This window comes from Hakea prostrata, chromosome 10 (assembly GCF_041222555.1).
Source record: "Hakea prostrata isolate BN-2017 chromosome 10, UWA_Hpros_2, whole genome shotgun sequence".
In the NCBI taxonomy this organism is placed as follows: Eukaryota; Viridiplantae; Streptophyta; class Magnoliopsida; order Proteales; family Proteaceae; genus Hakea; species Hakea prostrata.
In genome coordinates this window covers 5,364,227-5,387,769 of record NC_142609.1, presented here as the reverse complement: position 1 = coordinate 5,387,769, position 23,543 = coordinate 5,364,227, and the positions used below count along the sequence as shown (strand labels likewise).

The 23,543-nt window shown below is 35.9% G+C and overlaps 3 protein-coding genes across 3 annotated transcripts; all 3 read left to right on the top strand.

The window, feature by feature from the left end:
• On the top strand, window positions 1-3,244 carry LOC149001666 (large ribosomal subunit protein P2y-like). Its single transcript, XM_089138111.1, has 4 exons — window positions 1-108; window positions 1,454-1,543; window positions 1,987-2,219; window positions 2,952-3,244. Exons 2-4 carry the CDS (start codon window positions 1,456-1,458, stop codon window positions 2,976-2,978), a joined length of 348 nt encoding a protein of 115 aa, XP_088994237.1. The 5' UTR covers window positions 1-108; window positions 1,454-1,455; the 3' UTR covers window positions 2,979-3,244.
• A 6,007-nt stretch (window positions 3,245-9,251) lies between these two features.
• LOC149001665 (F-box protein At5g03970-like) lies at window positions 9,252-10,556 on the top strand. Its single transcript, XM_089137140.1, has one exon. The coding sequence runs from the start codon at window positions 9,252-9,254 to the stop codon at window positions 10,554-10,556; it is 1,305 nt and encodes a 434-aa protein (XP_088993266.1).
• Window positions 10,557-19,765: 9,209 nt separating this feature from the next.
• Window positions 19,766-21,124, top strand: LOC149001664 (F-box protein At5g03970-like). Its single transcript, XM_089137139.1, has one exon. It carries the CDS (start codon window positions 19,766-19,768, stop codon window positions 21,122-21,124), a length of 1,359 nt encoding a protein of 452 aa, XP_088993265.1.
• The last annotated feature ends 2,419 nt before the right edge of the window (window positions 21,125-23,543 follow it).

The window sequence follows — 23,543 nt, the reverse complement described above, 5'->3', positions numbered from 1 at the left end:
GGGTTTTCTTTCTGTTCCAGTAGCAATCGAGGCAGTGAAGGAGAGACCCTGCGTACCAGCTTCTGTGCTAACCAGAGCTTATTGGAGCACCTGACCTTTGAAGATCAGGTAACCCATCTCTCTCCTCTTGTTGTTCGTTTTAGATCGATTCAGCTTGTTTGATTTCCCCCCTCTTCCCTTTCTTTTGTGCTTATCTTCAATGAGTCAGTACGGGTGACGGTTCTATAGTGCTTGATTTTTCAGAGTTATTGTGGAGTTGTTTGAATTTGAAATTGGATAGGTAAGGCAATGGGTTGGTTGTGGCTGCTGAGCATCTAGAATCTTAACTTGACAAGTAAGACAAGTAATTGTTTTTCTTGCATCCTTCCTGGGTTCGATTATGGTGGTGATGTAAGATGCTGGCATATCTATGCCAATGATGGGCTTTGCTTAGAGGACCTATAGTTGAAGCTTCTTATCTAAGGCATTTCACCTTTAACCCTTTCTCTATTGTGGGACACTGATTTTGATTAATCTGTCTTGGTCAATTTCTAAGGCATTTCTTCAATACCAACCAGATTGGCAGTTTGTTGTTTACATTCTTCACTCCAGGTCAATAGAGATTTCTGGTTTTGAATCCACAAATCAACAGCTTTCTAAATTTCAATCCTTTTGTCCGAGTCCTGACTCAGTGGTTCGCGGTGTCATGACCAAGATGATCATTTTCCTCAATAAAACTAGATTGGAGATACTGAAACAATCTCCTGCTGAGAGAAGTGGTGGGGGGGGGGGTTCTGGTTTAAAACAAATTTTGCTTCCTTTAGTCAGATACCAACCTAGATTTTATCCCAGATTTAGTGCGATGCTTGTATATTTTTATTGAGTACTCTTTGAAAAATGGATCACCCAATCTCTGATTTGTTTCAACTTTGATATGGTTATAGTTATTAATTTATTATAGTTGCAATTTGTATAATTTGTGCGGTGTTTGTTCTAGATTTGATTGGATGTTATGATTTTGAAAATTTTCTATTCTTTGTGATAAATGAAACAAGCCGTCATTCTGATTTGTGTCATTCTTATATCATGCAGAAATGGTAATTCATTGATAATGTGAAATATGTGGTACAAATTTTAAAACTAGCATCAATGGTTAAATTTTCCAAATTATATATTGCACATCTTATGATTCACAAAATGAATTATTCCAAAATATTTTCATCCAAATAATTCCAATTCCAACAGCTTGAAATTTTTCAACTCATGTAAGTAGCAGGTATTCCCAGTTTTTCATAGTTATTTTTTAATAACCTTAGATTCCTAGCAATACAGCATTTACTTGTTTTTACTCTTTATGACCAGTGGCCACATTGATTGAGCTGATAGTAGAATTGGGTTACGAATAATCTATATCTTCCTGAATGACAACTAGAATGTGGAAATTACTAATACTAATTAATGTCATCTTCAACAGCAATGAAGGTTGTCGCTGCATATTTGCTTGCTGTGTTGGGTGGCAACACCAGCCCTTCTGCGGATGACTTGAAGAATATCCTTGGCTCAGGTATCCTTTAATCATTATTTAAGATATATCCATGATGACCCAAAGTTAATGCTTGCAAGCTGTGGTGGCAGAGTGCTGTGACCAATGAGTTCAGTGTCCTGCCATCCTCAACCCCACCCCCATCTATTTGCATGGTCGTTTAGAAGTCTTAACCAGCTTACACTTGGAGTTTGTTTTGCCAAAGATGTGGTTGTTTGTAGATTTAAACAACTATTATCGTCCATCTCCATGTGTTGGTTTTGATTTTCATTAATATGGGCTAGATTTTATGGAAGATGTATCTCAAATCTGATAATAGGATTCCAAGTCTACTATGATTGAGATCAATGTTAACATGTATGTGATTTTGTTCCTATTACTGGATATCATATTTTTTTGTCAGGAAAAAACATTCTTAAATCTTTTTTAGTTGTAATGATGGTAAATCTTAAATTGATTTGCAGTTGGTGCTGATGCTGATGAGGATAAGATTGAGTTGCTCCTCTCTCAAGTTGAGGGAAAAGACATTACGGAGCTTATTGCATCTGGCAGGGAGAAGTTGGCTTCAGTTCCTGCTGGTGGTGGCGGTGCTATCGCTGTAGCTGCTCCCAGTGGTGGCGGCGGTGCTGGTCCTGCAGCTGCTGCAGAAGAACCCAAGAAAGAAGAGAAAGTTGAAGAGAAAGAAGAATCTGATGATGTAAGTATTTGCTTAAGATTCATTTCTAAATCAGATTTTTTGTTGTCATCATCAGGCCAGTGACAAGAACTAGTGACATAGGCCTAGTGGATTCTATTTTTTTTGGAGTGATTGAAGTTCGAACCATGACCTTCTTGGTCTTCTTGCCTTTGCATAAGAGGCTACCACCACTGTGAGCAAATCCACAAATCAGAATTGATTTGTCATATCTTTTGCGACTTTTAAGGGTTCTCTATATGAGTCCTTATTGGATCTCTTGCAACTTTAGGGGTTCTCTATATGATTATATACTTGAAGACTATGACTGCAACTTAATTTATTAATAGCGTGAATGCCTGTTCAGGATTCTTACTTACAAAGGATGCCCAGTGCAACCCGAGACAGATTTTTGAGCAAATTACATATAGGCCACCTATCTTTGCAATCAATTACATCTACTACCCCTAAAAAATCTATTATATATGCCCCCTACTGTTAGGAGTTAAAAGCTAAAAATGGACAGATCTGCTAAAGCAGTAATGGGGCATAATTGATTTTTTTAAAGGGTAGTAGATGTAATTGATTGCAAACAGACTGGGTTCTATACATAATTTGCCCAATATTTTTATTTCCATCAAAATTAGTTCCTATTTTGATCTTTCTGGTCTGGACAACTTTATAGGGTCTATGAGCCTTCCTTTATATATTTTTTCCTGTCATTCCCTAATGTTCTATATTGTTTGATTGTTACAGGACATGGGTTTCAGTCTTTTCGACTAAGGGATTTTCTTCTGGCCTGTGTGTGCTGAAGACTTTTTTATTCTATGTTTAAGAAGTAACAAAATTTTGGGTTATGTAGAGTAGACAAGTGCTATGAGTCTCTTTTGTTTTTTTGCCTTTGTACTTTTTAGCGGACACACATGTAGGTGTTTTGCCCTAGTTGTGGATAATTTGGGGAAAAATATTGCATTAGCCTAATTCGTTCTGAGAGCTGTTGACTTAATCATTGGCTGGACCCAAATTTTTATATTGAGTTCCACTTATTTCGTTCCCAGACTAATGAGAGTATGGGACAGAAGTAATACTTACCCTGGAAAGAGTAAAAGAGAATAATTTTGGTGGTTTGGTACAAGAGAAAAACTTTGAATAAGACACAATAACGATTCATTTATTGTCTTTCTTTTCAAATGTCGACAATTTTTAGGATTTTCTTTCTTTTGGAACCTGAAGCAGTTTTTGTGAATTTCTTTCGTTATTTTGAATTTTGTTTTGGTAAAGTTTTTTTTTTTTTTAATATACAGTGGATGGAGGTATGATATATTCTTTCAGCAAGAGTTAGATTTTTTGATTTTATTTTTAAGAGGTGTTGGTTTTACCAATTGAACAATCATTGGCAGTTATGTTGAATTTATGCTGTATTACTCCACCTTCCCGGGTCAGAAAAAGGAGAGTAAAAATTGCTTTTCATTGACTTTATGTTTATTTTTTTGCAATACCGAATTTTTCCTTTAATATCTTCTTATAATTAATTAATATTTATTTTTTAAGAATTCAGGGAAGTTGAAACGTTTCATCCCAAAATACAAAGCCATGGTTCCTCTGAAGTTGATTGGAGAGTCCATCCTTAGAACAGCCAAAGGCCTTTTACATCTGCGCTATGAATTTGTTTTGAGTGTATTGTAGTTGATTAATACCTGAATCGGCCATTGATGGTGGCGATTTCATTGGTAGATGCAGTAAGTTCAAAGAAGTCTTGATTTGGAACCTTTCGGTATTTTTCTTCCTTCCCTGTACCTTATGGGTTTCAGTGCTAATGATATAACTGGGCTGAAGTGAATTAAGAGAAGACAAAGAAAAGAAGGGAACATCGATACACACCCATTGGCTCAAAATTCAGTCCTCTAATGAACTCAAAAGTTCCATTTCAAGTTCGCCCTTTACATTTGACTGATTTGTGCAAACAAAATGGAACAGAGCAATCAATAAGTCTTACTCCGGCCCTGTGTACCAATCAAGAAGGGGGTTTCAAAAGGTTCCTTAACTGAGAGGAACATGAGGAAAATTGAACCTTTTTAGTGTTGGATTGATGAATGGCATTGATCTTCAGGATGGTGTACGTAATTCAGTGTTTCAGATGGGAAGTTTACGTTCTGCAACTGACCCAGTGTTCTAGGATGGATTTATGACGATTTTTAGAGTTTCAGACATTAACTCAGTGATTGGGATTTGCTGCTGAAACTCAAAGAAAGCATCGTAAATCCTTGAGAAGGGAATTATTCAGATAACAAGTTTTCGTCTACCGTCTGGTTCTCTTTTTTTTTTCAGCATGTCGTGAAGGAACCGAGGATGCCATGTTTGCTCTTCAAGTCTTCTTTTCAATTCACCTTCTTTGAACAAGTCAAAGATTATGGAATACTAGATTGGCCCAATAAATTAATAAAAATTACTTGATTAACTGCTTTTAGGTTTTCCTTTGGAAAAATAGCCGCTCAATGTTTTACTTTATAAAATTAGTCAAAACTACTTTGCATTTACAACAAAAGTCAAAATATTGATTTTTTTTTTCCTTTTTAGACATTTATTACCCTTAAAACTGATCACATCGAGCAGAAAAATCACTATTTTGTCCAAAAGGGAAAAGTCATTATTTTTTGACACCCTTTGGACCACCTCCTTTGGACCACCTCTGTGCCGGTGGTCAATTTTAGGAGTAAAAATGTTCAAAGAGGTGAAAAAGCACTATTTTGACTAGTTTTGTAAATGCAAACTCAGTTTTAGCTAATTTTGTAAAGTAAAACATCGAGTGCTATTTTTGTAAGGGAATGCCTAAAAGCAGTTAATGACGTAATTTTTCCAATAAATTGCGATTCTATAGACTCTATAGGCGAGAGAAAAGGGAAGAAGCTGTTGAGAAGAAAAAGGATACATCTATCGGTAATGTACTGGTTCACCTAACAATGCTTCCCGTGGTAAATGAAGGAGAAGATGTATCATTACATCAAAGAATGATGAAGGAAAAATCCTCTCAAGTTGGCAAAGTGTTTCTGCAATACTTAATTCAAATTTCTCAAAGTCTTCTGCTTTACCAACTTTAGAATACAACACCTAAAGAAGCCACATATTGCAATTAATATCACCCTAACATGTTTTGACAATATATTTCGTAATGCCAAAGGAAGTAGTTGTTGCATAAGAACATGACAATCATGACCCTTTGTACAAAAAATATTCATCTCTTTAACATTCACACAACGTGAGATATTACTAGCATAACCATCTGGTACTTTTAATCCATTTAGGGTAGTGCAAAACATGTCTTTGTCTTCCTTTGACAACGTGTAGCATGCAAGAGGTATTAACATTTTATTAGTCCTCCCCTCAATCATTTGTCATTTGTGGATGAAGAGTTGGCTGAATTCCCATTTCTTTTAAATGTAGACGAGCTTTGATGTGATCCTTGGTTTTATTTTTAATGCCCAACAATATATAAATAATGTTGTCACATACATTCTTTTCTATATGCATTACATATAGATTGTGGCGGAGTAGATTATCTTTCCAATATGGTAATTGAAAGAATATACTTTTTTTTTCTTCCAACTCAATGGTAATGACTTTTGCTGAACTCGAGTTCTTTTTCTCTTTTTGCCATCATTCTTCACGATCCTTCTTTTTCTCTTTTTGCCATCATTCTCTACTGGATCCTTTTAACCTAAAATGTAGGATTGCCCGGGGTTGAAATCAACACCCTCCAATTGGTTTAGTATCAAAACTACTGAAGGAGGTTGGGGTGCATCCCTATGTTTTGTTGATCCATTAAAACATCTCTTTTCTTTTCGAAATTTATGATTTGAGAGAAGGAACCGACGATGGCCTAAGTAACAATACATCTTACCATGTTTTAACAAAGCTGACTCCTTAAGCTCATTGCAACAAGGGCAAACAAATGCATCTTTTGTGCTCCAACCTGATAGATTAGCATATGTTCAAAAATCATTTATGGTCCACAAAAGACATGCACGTAGTCGAAATGACTCTTTCTTATATGCATCATAGGTGTCAACCCCAGTTTCTCCATAGTTCTCTTCAATTCATCTATTAAAAGTTGTAAAAACACATCAATATCATTACCAGGCTCTTTGGGTCCAAGAATCAACAATGTCAACAAAAAAGATGTTTGTTTCATGCACATCTATGGTGGTATGTTATATGAAACCACAATAACGGGCCATGTGCTATAGCTTTTACCACTTTTAAAACTGAAAGGATTAAGTCCATCACTTGCCAGGCCAAGTCTAACGTTCCGTGGGTCTTCACTAAATGATGGTTCTCTTCTATCAAAATCTTTCCAAGCTTCTGAATCTGCAAGATGACGCATTTTCCCATCATCAATACGATGTTCCTTATGCCAAACCATAGCAGATGATGTTTCTGATGACATGTATAATCTCTGCAATCTTGGTTTTAGGGGAAAGTAGCTTAATGTTTTTTGTTGAGACTTTTTGATTATTAGGGTCATATCTTGAAGTGCCACATTTTATACATGATTTAGTATTGGATGCCTCCTTCTAGTACAATATATAATCATGAGGACATGCATCAATACTTTTATAAGTAAGCCCTAGGTTCTTAATTATCTTCTTTGCCTCATATAGTGACTTTGGTAGAGCATTATCTTCTGGAAATGTTTTCTTTTAATAAATTCAACAATAAAAAAAATGACTTATCACTCCATTTGCAAAGGCATTATATATGATATAGTTCAACAATAAAAGACAACTTGGTGAATTCCTTGCATCTAAGATATAATTTCATCTCTGTATCTTGCACCAATCTTTCAAATTTATCTACATTATTATTTACATTCAATGTGGCATTAACCCCCATTCCTTCAGACAGATAGACATATCCCGACGTATGTTTGCCAAATGCATCATGTAACATGTCATGCATGTTATCAATATCGTTGTCTTCTTCAAGATTTGCAATTCTTTCCCATGGAAACACAAAACTATGTAGTTCTATGGGTGTAGTTCCATATAATTCCATCACATATCAAATGTTCAAACATTTCAGCTCGTGTTTTTAGCAATCGATTATTGCAAACATTTGAGCTCGTGTTTTTATAAATGATGTAAGAACAACAACATTAAGAAAATAGTATAGATGTTATGAAATTGAATTGTATTATAATAAAAATTGAGGTAAATGTTTAGAAATAAACATTTTTGTGGGCATTTTAAATGAATATATACAAATGCCAGATTTGATATATATTCAATTGGTACTGTATTGACCGAGGAAGAGTCCAAATTGCTTACAGGTAAATTTATTATAAATTTTTTATTGGTTTTTTGCAGTTTGAGTTGTTCGCATTTTATTTTCTAACACTTGTGCAATGTAAGATTATGTATTCCATACTCTAGCTGCTAAGGCTAGTGGGGAGTTATGCTTGAAACATATATTTTCTTTTGGAGCATTTGCAAGGAAGCCCCTTCTACAAAGGTTAGTATAGATTAATTTTGATATTTCATAAAATCATAAGCTATAAATTGCGGAATTGAAATATTTACCTTGTTCTTCTTGCCACCTCACCATTATTTTTCTGGCTTGATTTTGTTGATTTGGTTATTTAAAAAGTTGGCATATGAACAAAAGGAGAAATAATGGTTACTTGAATCTTTGTTGCTTATGCTTGCAAACTCACCTCAGATGGTTAGATTATTTCTCCTCAATCCAATTTCCAATTTTAGGATTTAATTCAGCGTAGATAGATTAGTATGCACATGCCACTCATAACTTGAAAATTGGTATGATTACATTGGAAGTCATAGGTCCTTGTGAAGAAATCGGAGAGCACATAGCTTGGAGATGAATTTAAATGGAGATGAAGGGTATCGCTTGGTTTCGACTTCAAGATCTTCGATTGAGGCTTTAGAGATTAAGAAATACAACTATGCAGAAGAAGGGGCATCTTGTTCGATAGAGACGTGTATGATTTGCATGGAGGATTATGTGATAGAAGTCCATATTACACAATTGCCTTACTCCCATTATTTCCACAAAGAATGCATTTTCAAGTGGTTAGAAACTTAGAACATAAGAATACAATGTCCTATTCAAGTTTAATTTTATGTTTAACATTGAATCTGTTGTACCAATGTTTTAATTTAAGGTAGCATGAGACTAGCACACGACTAATTAGTATACTATATATAGGACTTTATTCTGAATATATTTTACTTTCTTAGTTTAAGTTACCTAATAGATTAATGATTGTGTTTGACCTTTTTTTTAGGGTAAATATCACTTACCTCCCTATTCGCTGTACAAATAGCACTTACACCCCTCTTAGTTGGATAATATCTCTTACCTCACCTCTTACCTAGTAAATATATCAAACACTCCCCTTTGTTAAATTTTTAGATTAAATTTAATTAAATATTTTCCTAAAACCCCAAACTATCCCAGCTAAAATATATTTTAATTTTTAAACCTAAATTACCGTAATCACCCTAATAGTTAAAATACTAAATTACCCTTAATTAAAATAATTATTAAAAACCAAAACCCTAGTTAAACCAATTATCTTTATTATTGCCCAACATCCTTAAAAAAATTTTCCGGGAGACTCACCCGCCAACAACACCGATTAGTCAAGGCAAAGGCCTTAGAAACCGGGGTTGACAACAAAAAAAATAAAAAATTGTCAAACAATTAGAAAAACACGTACTACTACCAAGTAAAATTAAAAAAAATAAAATAATATGTTGATAAAATTAAACACGTACTACTATTTTGAGTTTTTTTAATTGTTTGATAAGTATTTGAGAGAAGTTAGGATTCTTAGGGATATTATTTTAACCCCAACACTATCGGATAGACTCACTGAGTCACTGTACTGAATTTTCGTTGAGTGTTTCCATCCGAACTGTTCTACGCAATTTTGGTAGCCTTCGATCTCGATTCCTTCTGTTTCCGAATAAACCATCACGAATAAACTTTGATTTCGAGTTCGATTCAATCCTCTAGTTCCAGACAGACCAGATGAACATGGACGGTGATGTCTCAGCAAATTTAGGATATGAAGATTTCAATGATGATATTCTTATGGAGGTTCTGATTTGCTTGCCAGTAAAATCAATTTTCAGATGCAAGTGTGTATCAAAGAGGTGGCACAAAATTATCTCAGACCCGCATTTCCGCAGCATCATTCTAAGCAGGTGCCCTAACCCTAACACCAATTTATTTGGTTTATTTGAAACCCCAATCAATAATGGACGTTTCTGGAGATTCATGCCTTTATCAACACCAAACGAGGAGGAGGAGGAGGAGGAGAAGACAGGTATCAGTAACGATGCCAACAACGGTACGGCATCCTTGTCTAACAGAGAAGTTTTTTACGACTTCTCCAAATACTTGATCTGTTCTTCGAATGGCCTTTTTCTCTGTCGCGAACGCAGCGGGAGCACCTACTATTACACAGCCTATTACATCTTCAATCCTCTTTCCATGACTTATTACCGACTTCCAAGTTCCCTGAAGCGACACAGATTGTTGAAAGCGTGCATAGGACTGGTAACCACTGATACCTACAAAGTGGTTCGTGTGGAGCCTGCATATAACAGTGATGGGCGTTTTCTTCGTAAATTCGTTGAGATTGAGACATTTTCTTCTGAAACCGGAGAATGGGATTTATCCTCTGTGACCGTGAGCGTTGAGATCTATAACAATTTGTTAAATTTTCAGCAGTCGTTTCTAAAGGTCATCGTCATAAAATGGATTATCTACTGGATGCATAGCCATCCAGATCCATTGGAGTGCATCATCACATATAATGTTTGCAATGGTGGATTGAAGATGATTAAAGTTCCTTCTCATATGCGTGCCACCAGCTTCTCTGGGCGCTTAGGAGAGTCTTCTGACGGTCAACTTCATATGGCAGTGTTGGATGAAGATTCATTGCAGATCAATATATGGGTTTTTCAGTCCAACTGTTGCGAATGGTCAAGGAGAAGTAGCATGAAAATACTTTCGGCCAGGAATAATTCTGCTACTCTTTTTGGCTTCCATCCTTATAATCCAGATGCTCTATTCGTCGAATCTGGGGGTTTCATCCATGTTTATCACCTCAACACTCACCCTACCACTCCCAACAAAATAGAGCTGGAGGGTTATATCCCTGACATTAGCTTCAACTGCATGAATAATCTACAACCATTGCAGTTGAATTCTCTACAACCATTTGTCCTCGATCCTTGGTACGTCTCTCCTTTACCATTGCCTGAAACTACTGGAGAGCTACATATAGGCACACTTCAACCCTGTAGTAGGTGGATCCGCCCTAGGTTTAGGTAATGTGGCCATTTGGGAGGTAAACCCACTTTCTAGTAAACTGGGTATGAGAATGAACTATTCTTTTGGAACAGCAACATATAATTGGAGTTGGTTGAATACCCTTTTTAGGAGAATGAGTTATTGGTGGGACATTTGAAGAGAGCTATTAATGTGGTTTTGAAGCTCGATCTCTTGTAGAAGAAGCTCAGAAAATTAAAAGTGTTTTCTCCTCTAGTGGTTTTCTTGAGGTTGGTTCCTGCAATCTTTCACACTCTTGTTGCGGACAGCTGAAGAAATAATATCAAAGCTGTTAGAAGTTGTATTTGCGCATTCTAGAGGCGAGAAAGAACCATTGTTTGGATATAATTTTGTTTAATTATTTTCTCCAAGAGGTTGTTCTTTTATTTATTTATTTTTTATTTTTTATATTAGTGATATCCTTAAGCTTGATTCAAAACTTGGGAAGTTGTGATATTCTGTAATCCCATTATTCATCATATAGTGGAAGTTTTGGTTGGACTAGGTTAGTGGATTTTATTTTATAGTTTCTATATTGTTATTTCTTAGTATATTGTCTTGGATTCGTGCATAGATGAAAAATATTTGATTTGCAACACAGTGATCAAGCTTCTTCCCCTTGCCATTTTTCTTTCTTTAGTTTCAGATTGATTGCTGTAATGGATCATCTTCATTCAAATTCCAAATCATAATTTAGAAGGTTGAATTCAGTTTCCAATTAATCCTAATTGCAATCTTGTTCCTACGTAAGAGGACGAAATCCAAGCCAACTCTATCTTATATTCCGGTTATAAATATTGTTGACAATTTTTATAAGTATTCAACTCCTAATTCCAAAACAGAGTTTATTAGGGTGAATCCAATTTTTATAACTACTTTCTACAGTTTTTATGAATATTCAATTCCTATTGGTTTCAAAGGTAAGAAAAAAACCATCTTAAATACGGATCCAAATTCTTAGCATTTGGGCATCAGACCACTGGTTGCCCTGCTCGTGGTACTTAGGAAGGCCTGGGCATCTAGACGCTAGATACCATTCCTATGGTGTGGTATGGTATCTAGTGGCTAGGCGCAAAGGATCTCAATTCCTCAAATACAAGCTTTGCAAATCAACCTGTACATGATCCAATCTTCACCGAGCTAGAGATATTTATCATATTTCCATTCCAATTATATTTATATTCCCTGTGTGGATAAAAAATTACATTCACACTTCTTGCAATTCATTCTATTACAATGTTTATTGTGCCTAACACCGTTAGTTTTAAGTATAAAAATGTATATTTACCCTTGTGAATTTTAAACAAATTAAATATATATATATATATATATATATATATATATATATATATATATATATATATATATATATATATATATAAAGTCAGATCAATTTTTAGGGTGAATTGACTTCTTAGGAAATTGTTTTGAAAAGATATAGAATATATAACTTTTTTTTAGATGTGTGATGATAAAAGATTTGAGGGATAATTACGCAAAACCCCTTCGTACTATAGGTTAATTACTACTTTATTTGTTATTCTTTGTTAAATTAATCTAATCTTAGACTTTACAGATCCCCTGTTAAGCTCCTTAGTTAACTAGTGATGTCACATTTTTTTACTTTTCAAAAACTCCAAAACAACCATAACGTTTATTAATATTTTGGGACAATTATTAGTGCCCACTTATACAACAACTTAATTATTGATTGAATTATGTCCTTCATGGAATCACTATTGCCTCCTCCAATTCTAACAATTTTCAAATGTTAAAATGGTTAGGTGTGCAATGTCCATTATGCCCTTTGCTAAAATTAATAAGTCAAAAGATGATATTATATTCATAGAAAAATCATATAGAATAACAATTTTGTCTTTATATTATAGTCATTTTGGATTTCAAAAAATCACCTTGATGAGATAATGTAAGGGGTAAATCAGTAATAACAGACCTCAGCATTACATTTTGGGGTTTTGGAAAAATACAATGATGTTATGTCGTCAATTAACTAGCTTAGCTTAATAATGGCAAGGGCCATCTACAAAATCTGAGGTTAGGATTGTAAATTCAAAAATTACAGGGAATGAGGTAGTAACAAAATTCAAGTACAAGGTGGCATTTGCAATTCTAATTAAGGGCAAAATGAACATTATACATCTAAAATTACCATCCTCCTAACTTCTAAAGGAGGCAATAGTAATTTAATAAGGAACAGGTTGCAAGCCTTAATTAAGCTATGATACAAAGAGACAACAATAATTATCCCTAAATTTAATAAAATGATATAAAAATTGTGTCCTTTCCCCCCCCCCCCTTTTTCTTTTCTTTTTCCTAATGGTTTCAAATAAAGAAGGGTAACATTAGAAAATTAGAAAATATATTATATGATAACTCATCATATAACCCTATTATTCATATAACCCTATTATTCAATTTGTAAGGGTAATGTTGTTATATAATTCAAAACATTAGGGGTTTAAACGTAATAGAATAAATTATGTGAGCTTAAACCTAATTATTTGCAATCACAGGTGGTGTAAATATAATTTTCCTTTTCCTTTATAAATTTCTAGGTTTGTGGCATTGGGAGCACTAATTAATAAGAAGCTTCACAACTCTTTTTTCCCCCTTTCCTGTATAAAGAAGCTTCAGAACTCTTTTTTGTTTTTTTTGGGTGGGGGAGGGGGGTTGACATTCAAGGTAAACATTCAAGGTTTTGAAGGGTCCTTGGACACTCACTCTCCTAATAAGGAGAGGAAAAGGCAGTGTTCATTGATAAATAAACCACCTATTCAATAAAATCCGAATATTTGCTCTTCATCTTCACAACTCAATTTTATGATGATAATGATATAAATCCAATTTCAGTTCTAAAATATATCATCAATATTTTTATAGAGTTGCTAAAGAGATTTTATGGATGAGACCAATCATAAGACATGAGAGTTTAATGGGGGGGGGGGGACAATGTAATTGAACACATGGATAGATATAAAGAAGATGAAAGAAGCATAAGAATCGTGCGGTGAATAATAAATAACATTTTGGAAATCATGCGGCTGAGGGAAGATAGCGTTTGTAAAAGATGAAGAGTCACATTTATGAGGGGATTAAAAAAGTTGACAAACGAGGATTTTTAGTGATGTTCGAAATGGTTTGGATGGTTTGGGGGCTGAGCACAAAAAATTGATGATTACAGTGGCTGATTATATTCTCGAGAGGATTAGAAGCCTATTTTTCTTAATGGAGGTTAGATCGTAAATTGACAACATGGATTATGGAAAATCAAAATTATGGTTATAAAAATAAATTTAGCGGTGCTGGAAGTTTAAACGTTGATGAGCCAGGGCTTTGCCATGTGGAAGAGGAGTTTGAAACTATGCATCGCGGAACAAGCATTTAAAAGAAAGAAGCAGGTTTGAGAGTTGAAAACAAAAGGAGCGGTTCTGATTGAATCCAATGACAGTTGATTTGTAACAACCCCCGTATTTCTAACCCGGGATCCCTATTGCAGGTCCGAGAACCTGAAGGTCTAGTCGGGTAAATTTGTGAAGTGTCCGGATAGAAGTCCATGCCATACCCTGAACCCATGGATCTGGATTCTCTTGATGAAGAGCATGCCTTGTCTGGTAGCTGGTTTTCTAGAAGGCAAGTGATGTCTGGAGATGTCCGGAATGAAGGTAAGACTTCCCCCATGTGTTCATTAGGGTTAGGTTGTACTTGGACATCAACCCCCGAGCAAAGCACCCTTGTAGAGCAAAATACTTGGAGGCGGTTGCTAGTGGCGGTTGATTAGACCAAGCGACCGCCTGGTCTTGGTTGTGGGGTTTTACCCTAATTTGCCCCCAGACTTCTATAAATAGCAACCCTCGCCTATTTTACGAATATTATATTCGAGATTGCTATTTTTGGAGGTTAGACGGCTGTGGAGATGTGTTGGAAGGATATCTGAAGTGCTGTTAGAGTCCTAGAAGGTTCTACTGTCCTTCATAGCTGATCTGGTTGAGGTAAGTGATTCCCTATTGACTCAAACTCCACCATCTGTTATGATAAAGGTAGATTAGTGATCCTCTTTGGTTGTTCATGATCTTTATATTACATTGTCTACCCTTTTGATGATCTTGGTGAGATCAGATCCGAAAATGAAACCCTGCTTTCGTGAAAAGGGCTGATCTAATCAAGTGAAGGTTTCTGGATAACCAATTTGGTGTCAGTTGTTAGGTTTAGTATCACCCATATCACCCTTGATTATGGGAGTGATAGATTTGAAATTCGGACTATGATCATTAAAGATTCGGATTGAAATCGGATGATCAGAAGCCTGAGTTTCGGATTGAAACTCTCTGTTTTTGGGGTGGTCATTAGTGGCGGTTGCTCAGCCTAAGCGACCGGCTGGTTTCCAATGATCAAATGACTTTTTGTTTTGATCCAATTTGATTCATTCAACTTATACCTTATTGTAACCTTGTATATAAGTGTTCTCTGTTTCAAATAGAAGTCTTATAATTATTCTTGGTTTGCAAGTTAGAGGAATTCTAATTATTTACAGGTAAGGACATACAATCCTATCTTTATGTAATGACTTGAACATGCTAGTCCAGTGTCTGTTATTACTGTACTTTCATTTCATATACTGCTATAACCTTGTTTAGCATGCTAATCTTATTATATGCTGTTTGTATTGTCTTTACATATACTTTGTCAATTATGAATGTGATATGCTGATGATGGTTGGTTTGTGGTTCTGATGGAAAGGGTATTCCATTGGGATATCTTAGCTTGGGATATCAGAGGGCTATGGTATGGGACACATGCTCGCTAATGTCTCCAGCACTGTCATAACTACTAGATGACATACTTAGGTAGAGTCTAGAGTTGCATGGCTAGGTACCCCACATGCTACTACCCTTTCGGTAAAGGAATTAAAGCCGGATGACCCGTGACGACAGTGATGTGACAATGGTCCACTGTTGATCATATAAATGGTAGGGTTGGGCTCATGGACGTCAAAGGAACGGACCGGGTGTCGTGAGGAGTCATGAGAGCATTCCGCCCCAACAATATGTGGATGACCATAGGGTTATGGAATGGAGTCCAATAGCGGTAGCCAGTCCGTGAGGGTTCTCATTCCTAGGTTGTAAAGGATATTGAACCGAGTTGGTTGGTGCCATAGGGGATGTATCTGGACTTCATGTAGTATGTTACCATTATGATTTGCATTGGATTAGAAACCCTGACATGCGCCAGTACTCATGCCAATGGTCGTGGTGAGAGAGTGTTGATTTAACCCCAGCTATGGTTTGAGAGCCAGATGTGGACTTTCCATTTTACCCAGGATCCCTACAGAGGTAACCAGTCCTTGCCGGATCAAAGTGACTAGACCTACTCAGAGGAGGGCTGGTGTTATATCTTAAAGCATGTCAACTGTTAGAGACTTGCATAGTTAGATCTTAACGGTATTCATACTTTGCACTCATACATATCATATATGCATTTCTAATTGGTTTGACATACGGATGGGAATTATTGTTGTTTTTACTAAGTTCTCAAGAACTCATTCTTTTATTTGTCTATGTTTTATTAGCCTGTACAGATGGAAGAAATGTGTCGGAGGATGGATTGGTTTCCTATGAAGGAACCTTCTCGTATGAAGAAGATGTGGCACCGACAATGGGAAATGGAGATAGCCTGTGCCGGAGCACGTGCGAGTGCATGAGATGCGCTTAGCACCCATTGATGGGCGGAGGAGACAAGTTGCCAGGCAATTTGCTCATCGAATGGAGAAGAATTGGAGGACCCTTTTCTAGAAATTCACGAGAAACATTATTTAGCTTTGGAGAAAGAAAATCATATAACTCTTTTTGATTGTTTCTGCTGAACTTATATTCTTTTTGATCATTTATTCTTTCCTTTATTATTTTATTGGAGTATTTGGACTCCTGTAATCCTTTTATTTAATTATTGAACTTATTCTTGCTTATGATTATCTTTACTTACATTTATTATTATCGATAGACTAAAACCGTGGATCTTGTGACGGATCACTCCCACGGGTTGTCTAGCGGGTAACCGAGACCGGCGGGTGGGGCGTGACATGATTGATCTCTCCAGCTGAGTTGAATTGAATGATTTACAATGAGAACCCAAGGTTAAATGATTGATATCAAAATCTCTGATGAATTCATTTGATCGAAGGACTGAGCTTGAAAATATTTGATGAGCTCCATAGGTTGACAGATGAGCTCTATGAAGCTATAGATTGATCTCAAGAATTTCGATGAACTCTCTAAACTGAAGGATGAACTTTGTGTTCAAATAAACCCTCATGACTAGAGATGGGCTCAAACACTGAAGAATTCTCACAGTCTGTATAGTGCCAAGAAATAACTCAGAGAAGATCAAGTAAAGAATAATTTGACTAATCAGAAGAAAGATTGAAACCTCATAATTAGAGTTTCAATTGAATTTCAACCTGATTAGCTGGCTTGGGGGCTCGTGTTGTGAATAAAATACTCTAATACTGGTTCATACTGGCTCAACCATGTTCAGCCGAAGTCATAAAGCTACATTACGGGTCCGCCCAAAAACATAGTCAAATCAAATCGTGTCCGTCCAATATAGACAGATCATCCAATGATTATCAACTGAAGGGAGCCACACAGGAAAGCTACAAATAGGAACGAAGCATACATAAGAGGGTAAGACATTCAAAACCAAGAAGAACACACATTTTTCCTGCTTTTCTCCATTAAAGCTCTTCAGAAGCTCCCTGAGAGCTCTGAAACCCTAATTCCTGTCATTTACTGACTAGATTGTTAGAGACGGAATGCTGATCCAGTTGATCGGCTCCGTCTCTAACAAATTCATCTGTTTTACAGGAAGTGTTCAATCAGACCAAATCGATCCAGATCTGAGAGATTGGTGTAAGATTCTCGGTTCATCAACTCAGGCGAAATCTGCACCAACAAGAAGTGATGTTGAAATAGCAATTGATTAGTAATTCAAGATTGAATTATTATCATAGGAGGGAGATTGTAGTTGTTCCTTAATAATATTATTTCTAATGTTTAAATGTAGATTAAGTTTCGAAATAGCTAAATCGGGAGAATAAGGTTATGGGCATAATTAATAATAGATTTTCTAATTTTGAGTGGGAATTAGCGTTATTTTTTGTTCTGTAGGCTGCGTTTGTTTGCAAAGGTGGGGTGGAAAAAAAATGTGGGCCCTATGTGTAGTGGGGTGAGGGTGAAAGAAAAGAAATGAAGGGATTTTGTAGAAAGTTTTAATTGTGGGTTCCACTATTTATTTTTTCACACTTTTCCACAAAATCCCACACATTTTGTGGGGTTTTGAAAATGTGTGGAATGGAAAAGTTGGCGTGCCACCTAACCAGACAAGCTCTAACTTGCCCACCCGAAACAACCATACAAACTATACTTTTATGATTTAAAGGAAAAGTCGATTCAATATTGGGGGGGGGGGGGGGGGGAAGAATGAAGTCCAGATTGGGAAAGCACCTATAAGATTTATTGGGGGTCCTACCTATGAATTATTTTATTTTATTATATTAAGGAATATGCCTCACATATTTTGTCCGACTCACACATACTTGGCATACATATGTATATTATTGATAATGATATTTTTTCCCAACATATGTATGTATAGGTGATTTCACATATTTGGTGGAACTCAACATATTGGACAAAATATGTATATTATTGATAATGATATTTTTTTCCCAAGAAGATATAGGTAAATTAAGGTATCAGTACCCAAAAAAAAAAAAAAAAAAAAAAAAAAAAGATTTATTGGGGGTCCCACCTATGAATTATTTGATTTTATTATATTAAGGAATATGCCTCACATATTTTGTGGGACTCACACATATTTGGCAAAAATATGTATATTATTGATAATGATATTTTTTCCCAACATATGTATGTATAGGTATTTCACATATTTTGTGGAACTCAACATATTGGACAAAATATGTATATTATTGATAATGATATTTTTTTTCCCAACAAGATATAGGTAAATTAAGGTATCAGTACCCAAAAAAAAAAAAAAAAAAGAAAGAAAGAAAGAAAAGAAAGAGTACTTAATTGTGGAGAAAATTGGAGAAGATTTTTTTCCCAAATTTTCCTTAACCTATGTTTATAGAAAGGGAAGAGTAAATAGGAAGAAAGAAACCAAAGATAATAAATAGAAAAAAAAAGGAAGAGAGATGAGAGAGGAGATGTGAGAGAATAAATAAGGATTGAGGAGTTGGTTTTTAATTAGAAATGACATTTTGAATATTAAATAAGTTTTTTTTTTTTCAAAAATTTCCTTTAACTTATGTTTATAGAAAGAGAAGAGAATAAATATGAAGAAAAAATATGAGAGAGAAGATATGGAGAGAATAAATAGGGATTGAAGAGTTAGTTTTTAGTTAGGGATGACATTTATACTTATTATTTTACCTTTAGATATTGTTCTCAATATTGAGGGCTTGAGAGGGTCAAATAGTGATATTTCACATATGAAGAGAAAAACTTGAAAAAATGAAAAAAATTAAAATAAAAAATAAAAAATTAAAGAAATTATTAAAAATATTTAAAAAAAAGGGGCCATGGCCCCAGCGCCTAAAGTGGGTCTGCTTCTAAAAAATAAGAAAAGTTTATTTTTTTAAAGGATTTTTTCACTTCACATCAATTTCAGCAAACAAAATGCAGCCTTAGATTTAAGGATAATCAAAGAGAACACATGGGTCGTTGAGAAAGTATTCTAACCAAAAAAAAAAAAAAAAAAAAGAAAAGAAAAGAAAAAAGAATTAAATAGTTGAGAGAAGTTAGGATTCCCGAGGGAAGATGAAATAAGTATTTAAGAAAGGAGATATTCAGTTTAAATTAGAAATTAATAAAGACCTTCAGATATTATCTTAACCCCAACACCATTGGATAGATTTTTTCTGTTTTCGTCTCGGTCTTATCATTCAAGAAACCCACTGTACTCAACAAAATTGAGTCTTTCCATCCCAACTGTTCTTGGCAATTTTGGTAGCCTTCGATCTCGATTCCTTCTGTTTCCATCTCAATCTTCCCGTTCCAGACAGATAGGTGAGCACGGTAAGTAATGCTAGATGGTTTCACCTCATACCATCACGAATAAACTTTGATTTCGAATTCGATTCAATCCTCTCGTTCCAGACAGACAAGATGAACATGGACGGTGATGTCTCAACAAATTTAGGATGTGAAGATTGCAATGATGATATTCTTATGGAGGTTCTGATTCGCTTGCCAGTAAAATCAATTTTCAGATGCAAGTGTGTATCAAAGAGGTGGCACAAAATTATCTCAGACCCGCATTTCCGCAGCATCATTCTAAGCAGGTGCCCTAACCCTAACACCAATTTATTTGGTTTATTTGAAACCCCAGTCAATAATGGACGTTTCTGGAGATTCATGCCTTTATCAACACCAAAGGAGGAGGAGACAGGTATCAGTAACGATGCCAACAACGGTACGCCATCATCTTTGTCTATGAGAGAAATTTTTTACGATTTCCCCAATTGCTTCATCTGTTCTTCGAATGGCCTTTTTCTCTGTGACGGGGGAACCGACTATTACACTTTCTATTACATCTTCAATCCTCTTTCCATGACTTATTACCGACTTCCAAGTTCACTGAAGCGACACAGATCGTTGAATCCTCCGTGCATGGGACTGGTAACCACTGATACCTACAAAGTGGTTTGTGTGGAGCCTGCAATCAGTGATGGGCGTTTTCTTCCTAATATCGTTGAGATTGAGACCTTTTCTTCTGAAACCGGAGAATGGGATTTATCCTCTGCGACCGTGAGCGTTGAGATCTATAACAATTTGTTAAATTTTCAGGAGTCATTTATAAATGTCGTCGTCATAAAAGGGATTATCTACTGGATGCATAGCTATCCAGATTCATTGGAGTGCATCATCACATATAATGTTTTCAATGGTGGATTCAAGATGATTAAAGTTCCTTCTCATATGCGTGCCACCAGCTTCTCTGGGCGCTTAGGAGAGTCTTCTGACGGTCAACTTCATATGGCAGTGTTGGATGAACATTCATTGCAGATCAATATATGGGTTTTTCAGTCCAACTGTTGCGAATGGTCAAGGAGAAGTAGCATGAAAATACTTCCGGCCAGGAATAATTCTGCTACTCTGTTCGGCTTCCATCCTTATAATCCAGACGCTCTATTCGTCGAATCTGGGGGTTTCATCTATGTTTATCACCTCAACACTGACACTACCATTCTCAAAAAAACAGAGCTGGAGGGTCATATCCCTGACATTAGCTTCAACTGCATGAGTAATGTACTACCATTGCAGTTGAATTGTCTACAACCATTTGTCCTCCCACCTTGGTACGTCTCTCCTTTACCATTGCCTGAAACTACTGGAGAGCTACATATAGACACACTTCGACCCTGTATTATGTGGATCCGCCCTAGGTTTAGGTCCAGTGGTTTTTTTGAGGTTGGTTCCTGCAATTTTTCACACTCTTGTTGCCGTCGGAGATTATATCGAAGCTGTTAGATGTTGTATTTGCACATTCTAAAGGCGAGAAAGAACCATTGTTTGGATATATATTTTTTTAAGTGTTTTCACGAAGAGGTTTTTTTGATGTTGGTGATATCCTTAAGCTTGATTCAAAACATGGGAAGTTGTGACATTCTGAATTCCCATTATTCATCATATAGTGGAAATTTTGGCTTCGTGGATTTTATGTTCGATTTGAAGGATTTTTCACGTTAAAATTGCCGTGTCCTTGTAGTTAGTTATACTTTGTTTGCTTGCTTTTATTTTTTGGTTTCTGTATTGTTATTTCTTATAGTATATTGTCTTGGATCCGTGCATAGATGAAAAATATTTGATTTGCAACACAGTGATCAAGCTTCTTCCCCTTGCCATTTTTCTTTCTTTAGTTTTAGATTGATTGCTGTAATGGGTCATCCTCATTCAAATTCCAAATCATAATTTAGAAGGTTGAATTCAGTTTCCAATCCTAACTGCAGTCTCATTCCTGCATAAGAGGATGAAATCCAAGCCAAGTCTATCTTATACTCCGGTTATAAATACTGTTTACGATTTTTAAAGTATTCAACTCCTAATTCCAAAACAGAGTTTATTAGGGTGAATCCAGTTTGCAATCCTCATTCCTGCATAATAGGAAGATATCCAAGCCAACTCAATCTTATACTTAGGTTGTAACTACGTACTTTCTACAATTTTTATGAATATTCAAGTCATATTGGTTTCAAAGGTAAGAAATCAGCTTTTCTGGAAAGGTCGGTTCTTCTCAAATCTGAGCAATGTTTCAAGAAAAGCTATGATCTGATTTGCTGTATCAAGATGATCTGAGCAGCGTTTTCTCTTCTTCTCTGAGCAGCGTTTTCTTGTTTCTAGTCTGTGGTTTCTCGTATGGTTTCAAGATTTGATGTAAGCATTTGCTTGATTATAGTTTTGGTCAAAATAATGGAGGTGTTTGCATCTTCGAGCTTTATGTTTTCAGTTCTGTTCTAGATCTGTGTTATAGTGTTTACCTGAAATTATGGTGTGATTTAGTGTTTAGCAGTGTTTTGTTTCGATCCTAGCTATGGAGTTCACTACCTCTGCTTCGCCTTCGGTGAGATTGCTTGTGGCGTTGCTGAATGTTGCTGCTTCTCTTCCCATAAAACTCAATGCCACCAATTTTCCTCTCTGGAGAGCACAATTTTTACCCTTTCTTCGAGGATATGATCTCTTAGGGTATGTTGATGGCTCGTTTCCATGTCTGATTCTTTCTGAATCTTCCTCTTCCGAAGTTATGGCTGCAATTTCCTCTTCGGTTATGCTATGGAATTGTCAAGATCAGCTAATTCTTGGCTGGTTGATTTCTTCTTTGTCTGAGAGTACCTTACCACATATAGTGTCTGCGATGTCGTCTCGTGATGCTTGGCATATCCTCAATCGTGTGTTTGCATCGAATTCTAAAGCAAGAATTCTTGATCTCAAAGATCGGTTGTTTCATATTCAGCGAGGGTCTTCTTCTATGTCTGAATATCTTCTTCAAATCAAAAGTCTTGCTGATGCTCTAGCTGCGACAGATTTTCGGTCTTTGATGAAGATCTTTTACTTTCAACGCTGAGGGGTCTTGGAGAATCATGGAATGATTTCTCTACTTCTATTCGCCTGCGTTCCGATACAATTACCTTTTCAGATCTTTCTGGTTTCTTGTTAACTCATGAGCTTCATTTGAATGCTTCTGCTTCGACCTTTATTAGTTTGATTTTAACTGGCAAATCTTGCGACTATGAATGTTGCTGATACTAGATTTGTACGTGCTGAAGGCAGTTCTCATTCCTCTACATCTGATTCTCAGTTTGTTGCTCATAATACTGGTATTCGTTTTGGCAAAGGACGGAGGCCTTGGATTCGTCGCTCCTATGGAAGGAATTATGATCGATTTTTTGGTGATAGGACCCTTGGGAGGTATGCTACTAACTCTGATTGTGTTGGCAATCAGTCAAGATTTGGAGACTATAATTCTCCGTCCTTTATGAATGAAAATTGCCCTATCTGTCAATTATGTCACACTCTAGGACATCTATGTTCTCAATGTCCACAAAGGTTCAACCATGCTTTTGTTGGTGAGATTTATTGTGCATCTGTGATTTCTTCTTATAAATTGTTGTCTACTAAGTCTTCAAAGAATTTTTCGATTTGGATTTTGGATATTGGTTCTAATAGTCATCTGATTGCAGATCTTGCTCATCTTGCTGTTCATGAGCCTTATACTGGTTCTGTTCTATTATGATTTCACACATTGGTAGTGCTACTGTTTCGGCATCTGGTCATTGCTTTGCTTTGTCAAATGTCTTGTGTGTTCCAACATATTAAGTATAGCCTTCTCTCTGTTTCAAGATTCTCTTTGGATAACAATGTCTGTTTTGAATTTTTCTCCAACTCTTATGTG

Excerpts from the sequence above, each read along its gene's own strand:
- LOC149001666 (XM_089138111.1), top strand. The coding sequence starts at position 1,456 with ATGAAGGTTGTCGCTGCATATTTGCTTGCTGTGTTGGGTGGCAACACC. Across the intron at positions 1,544-1,986 it reads GAAGAATATCCTTGGCTCAG|TTGGTGCTGATGCTGATGAG; the intron begins GTATCCTTTAAT and ends ATTGATTTGCAG. Across the intron at positions 2,220-2,951 it reads AGAAAGAAGAATCTGATGAT|GACATGGGTTTCAGTCTTTT; the intron begins GTAAGTATTTGC and ends TGATTGTTACAG.
- LOC149001665 (XM_089137140.1), top strand. The coding sequence starts at position 9,252 with ATGGACGGTGATGTCTCAGCAAATTTAGGATATGAAGATTTCAATGAT.
- LOC149001664 (XM_089137139.1), top strand. The coding sequence starts at position 19,766 with ATGGACGGTGATGTCTCAACAAATTTAGGATGTGAAGATTGCAATGAT.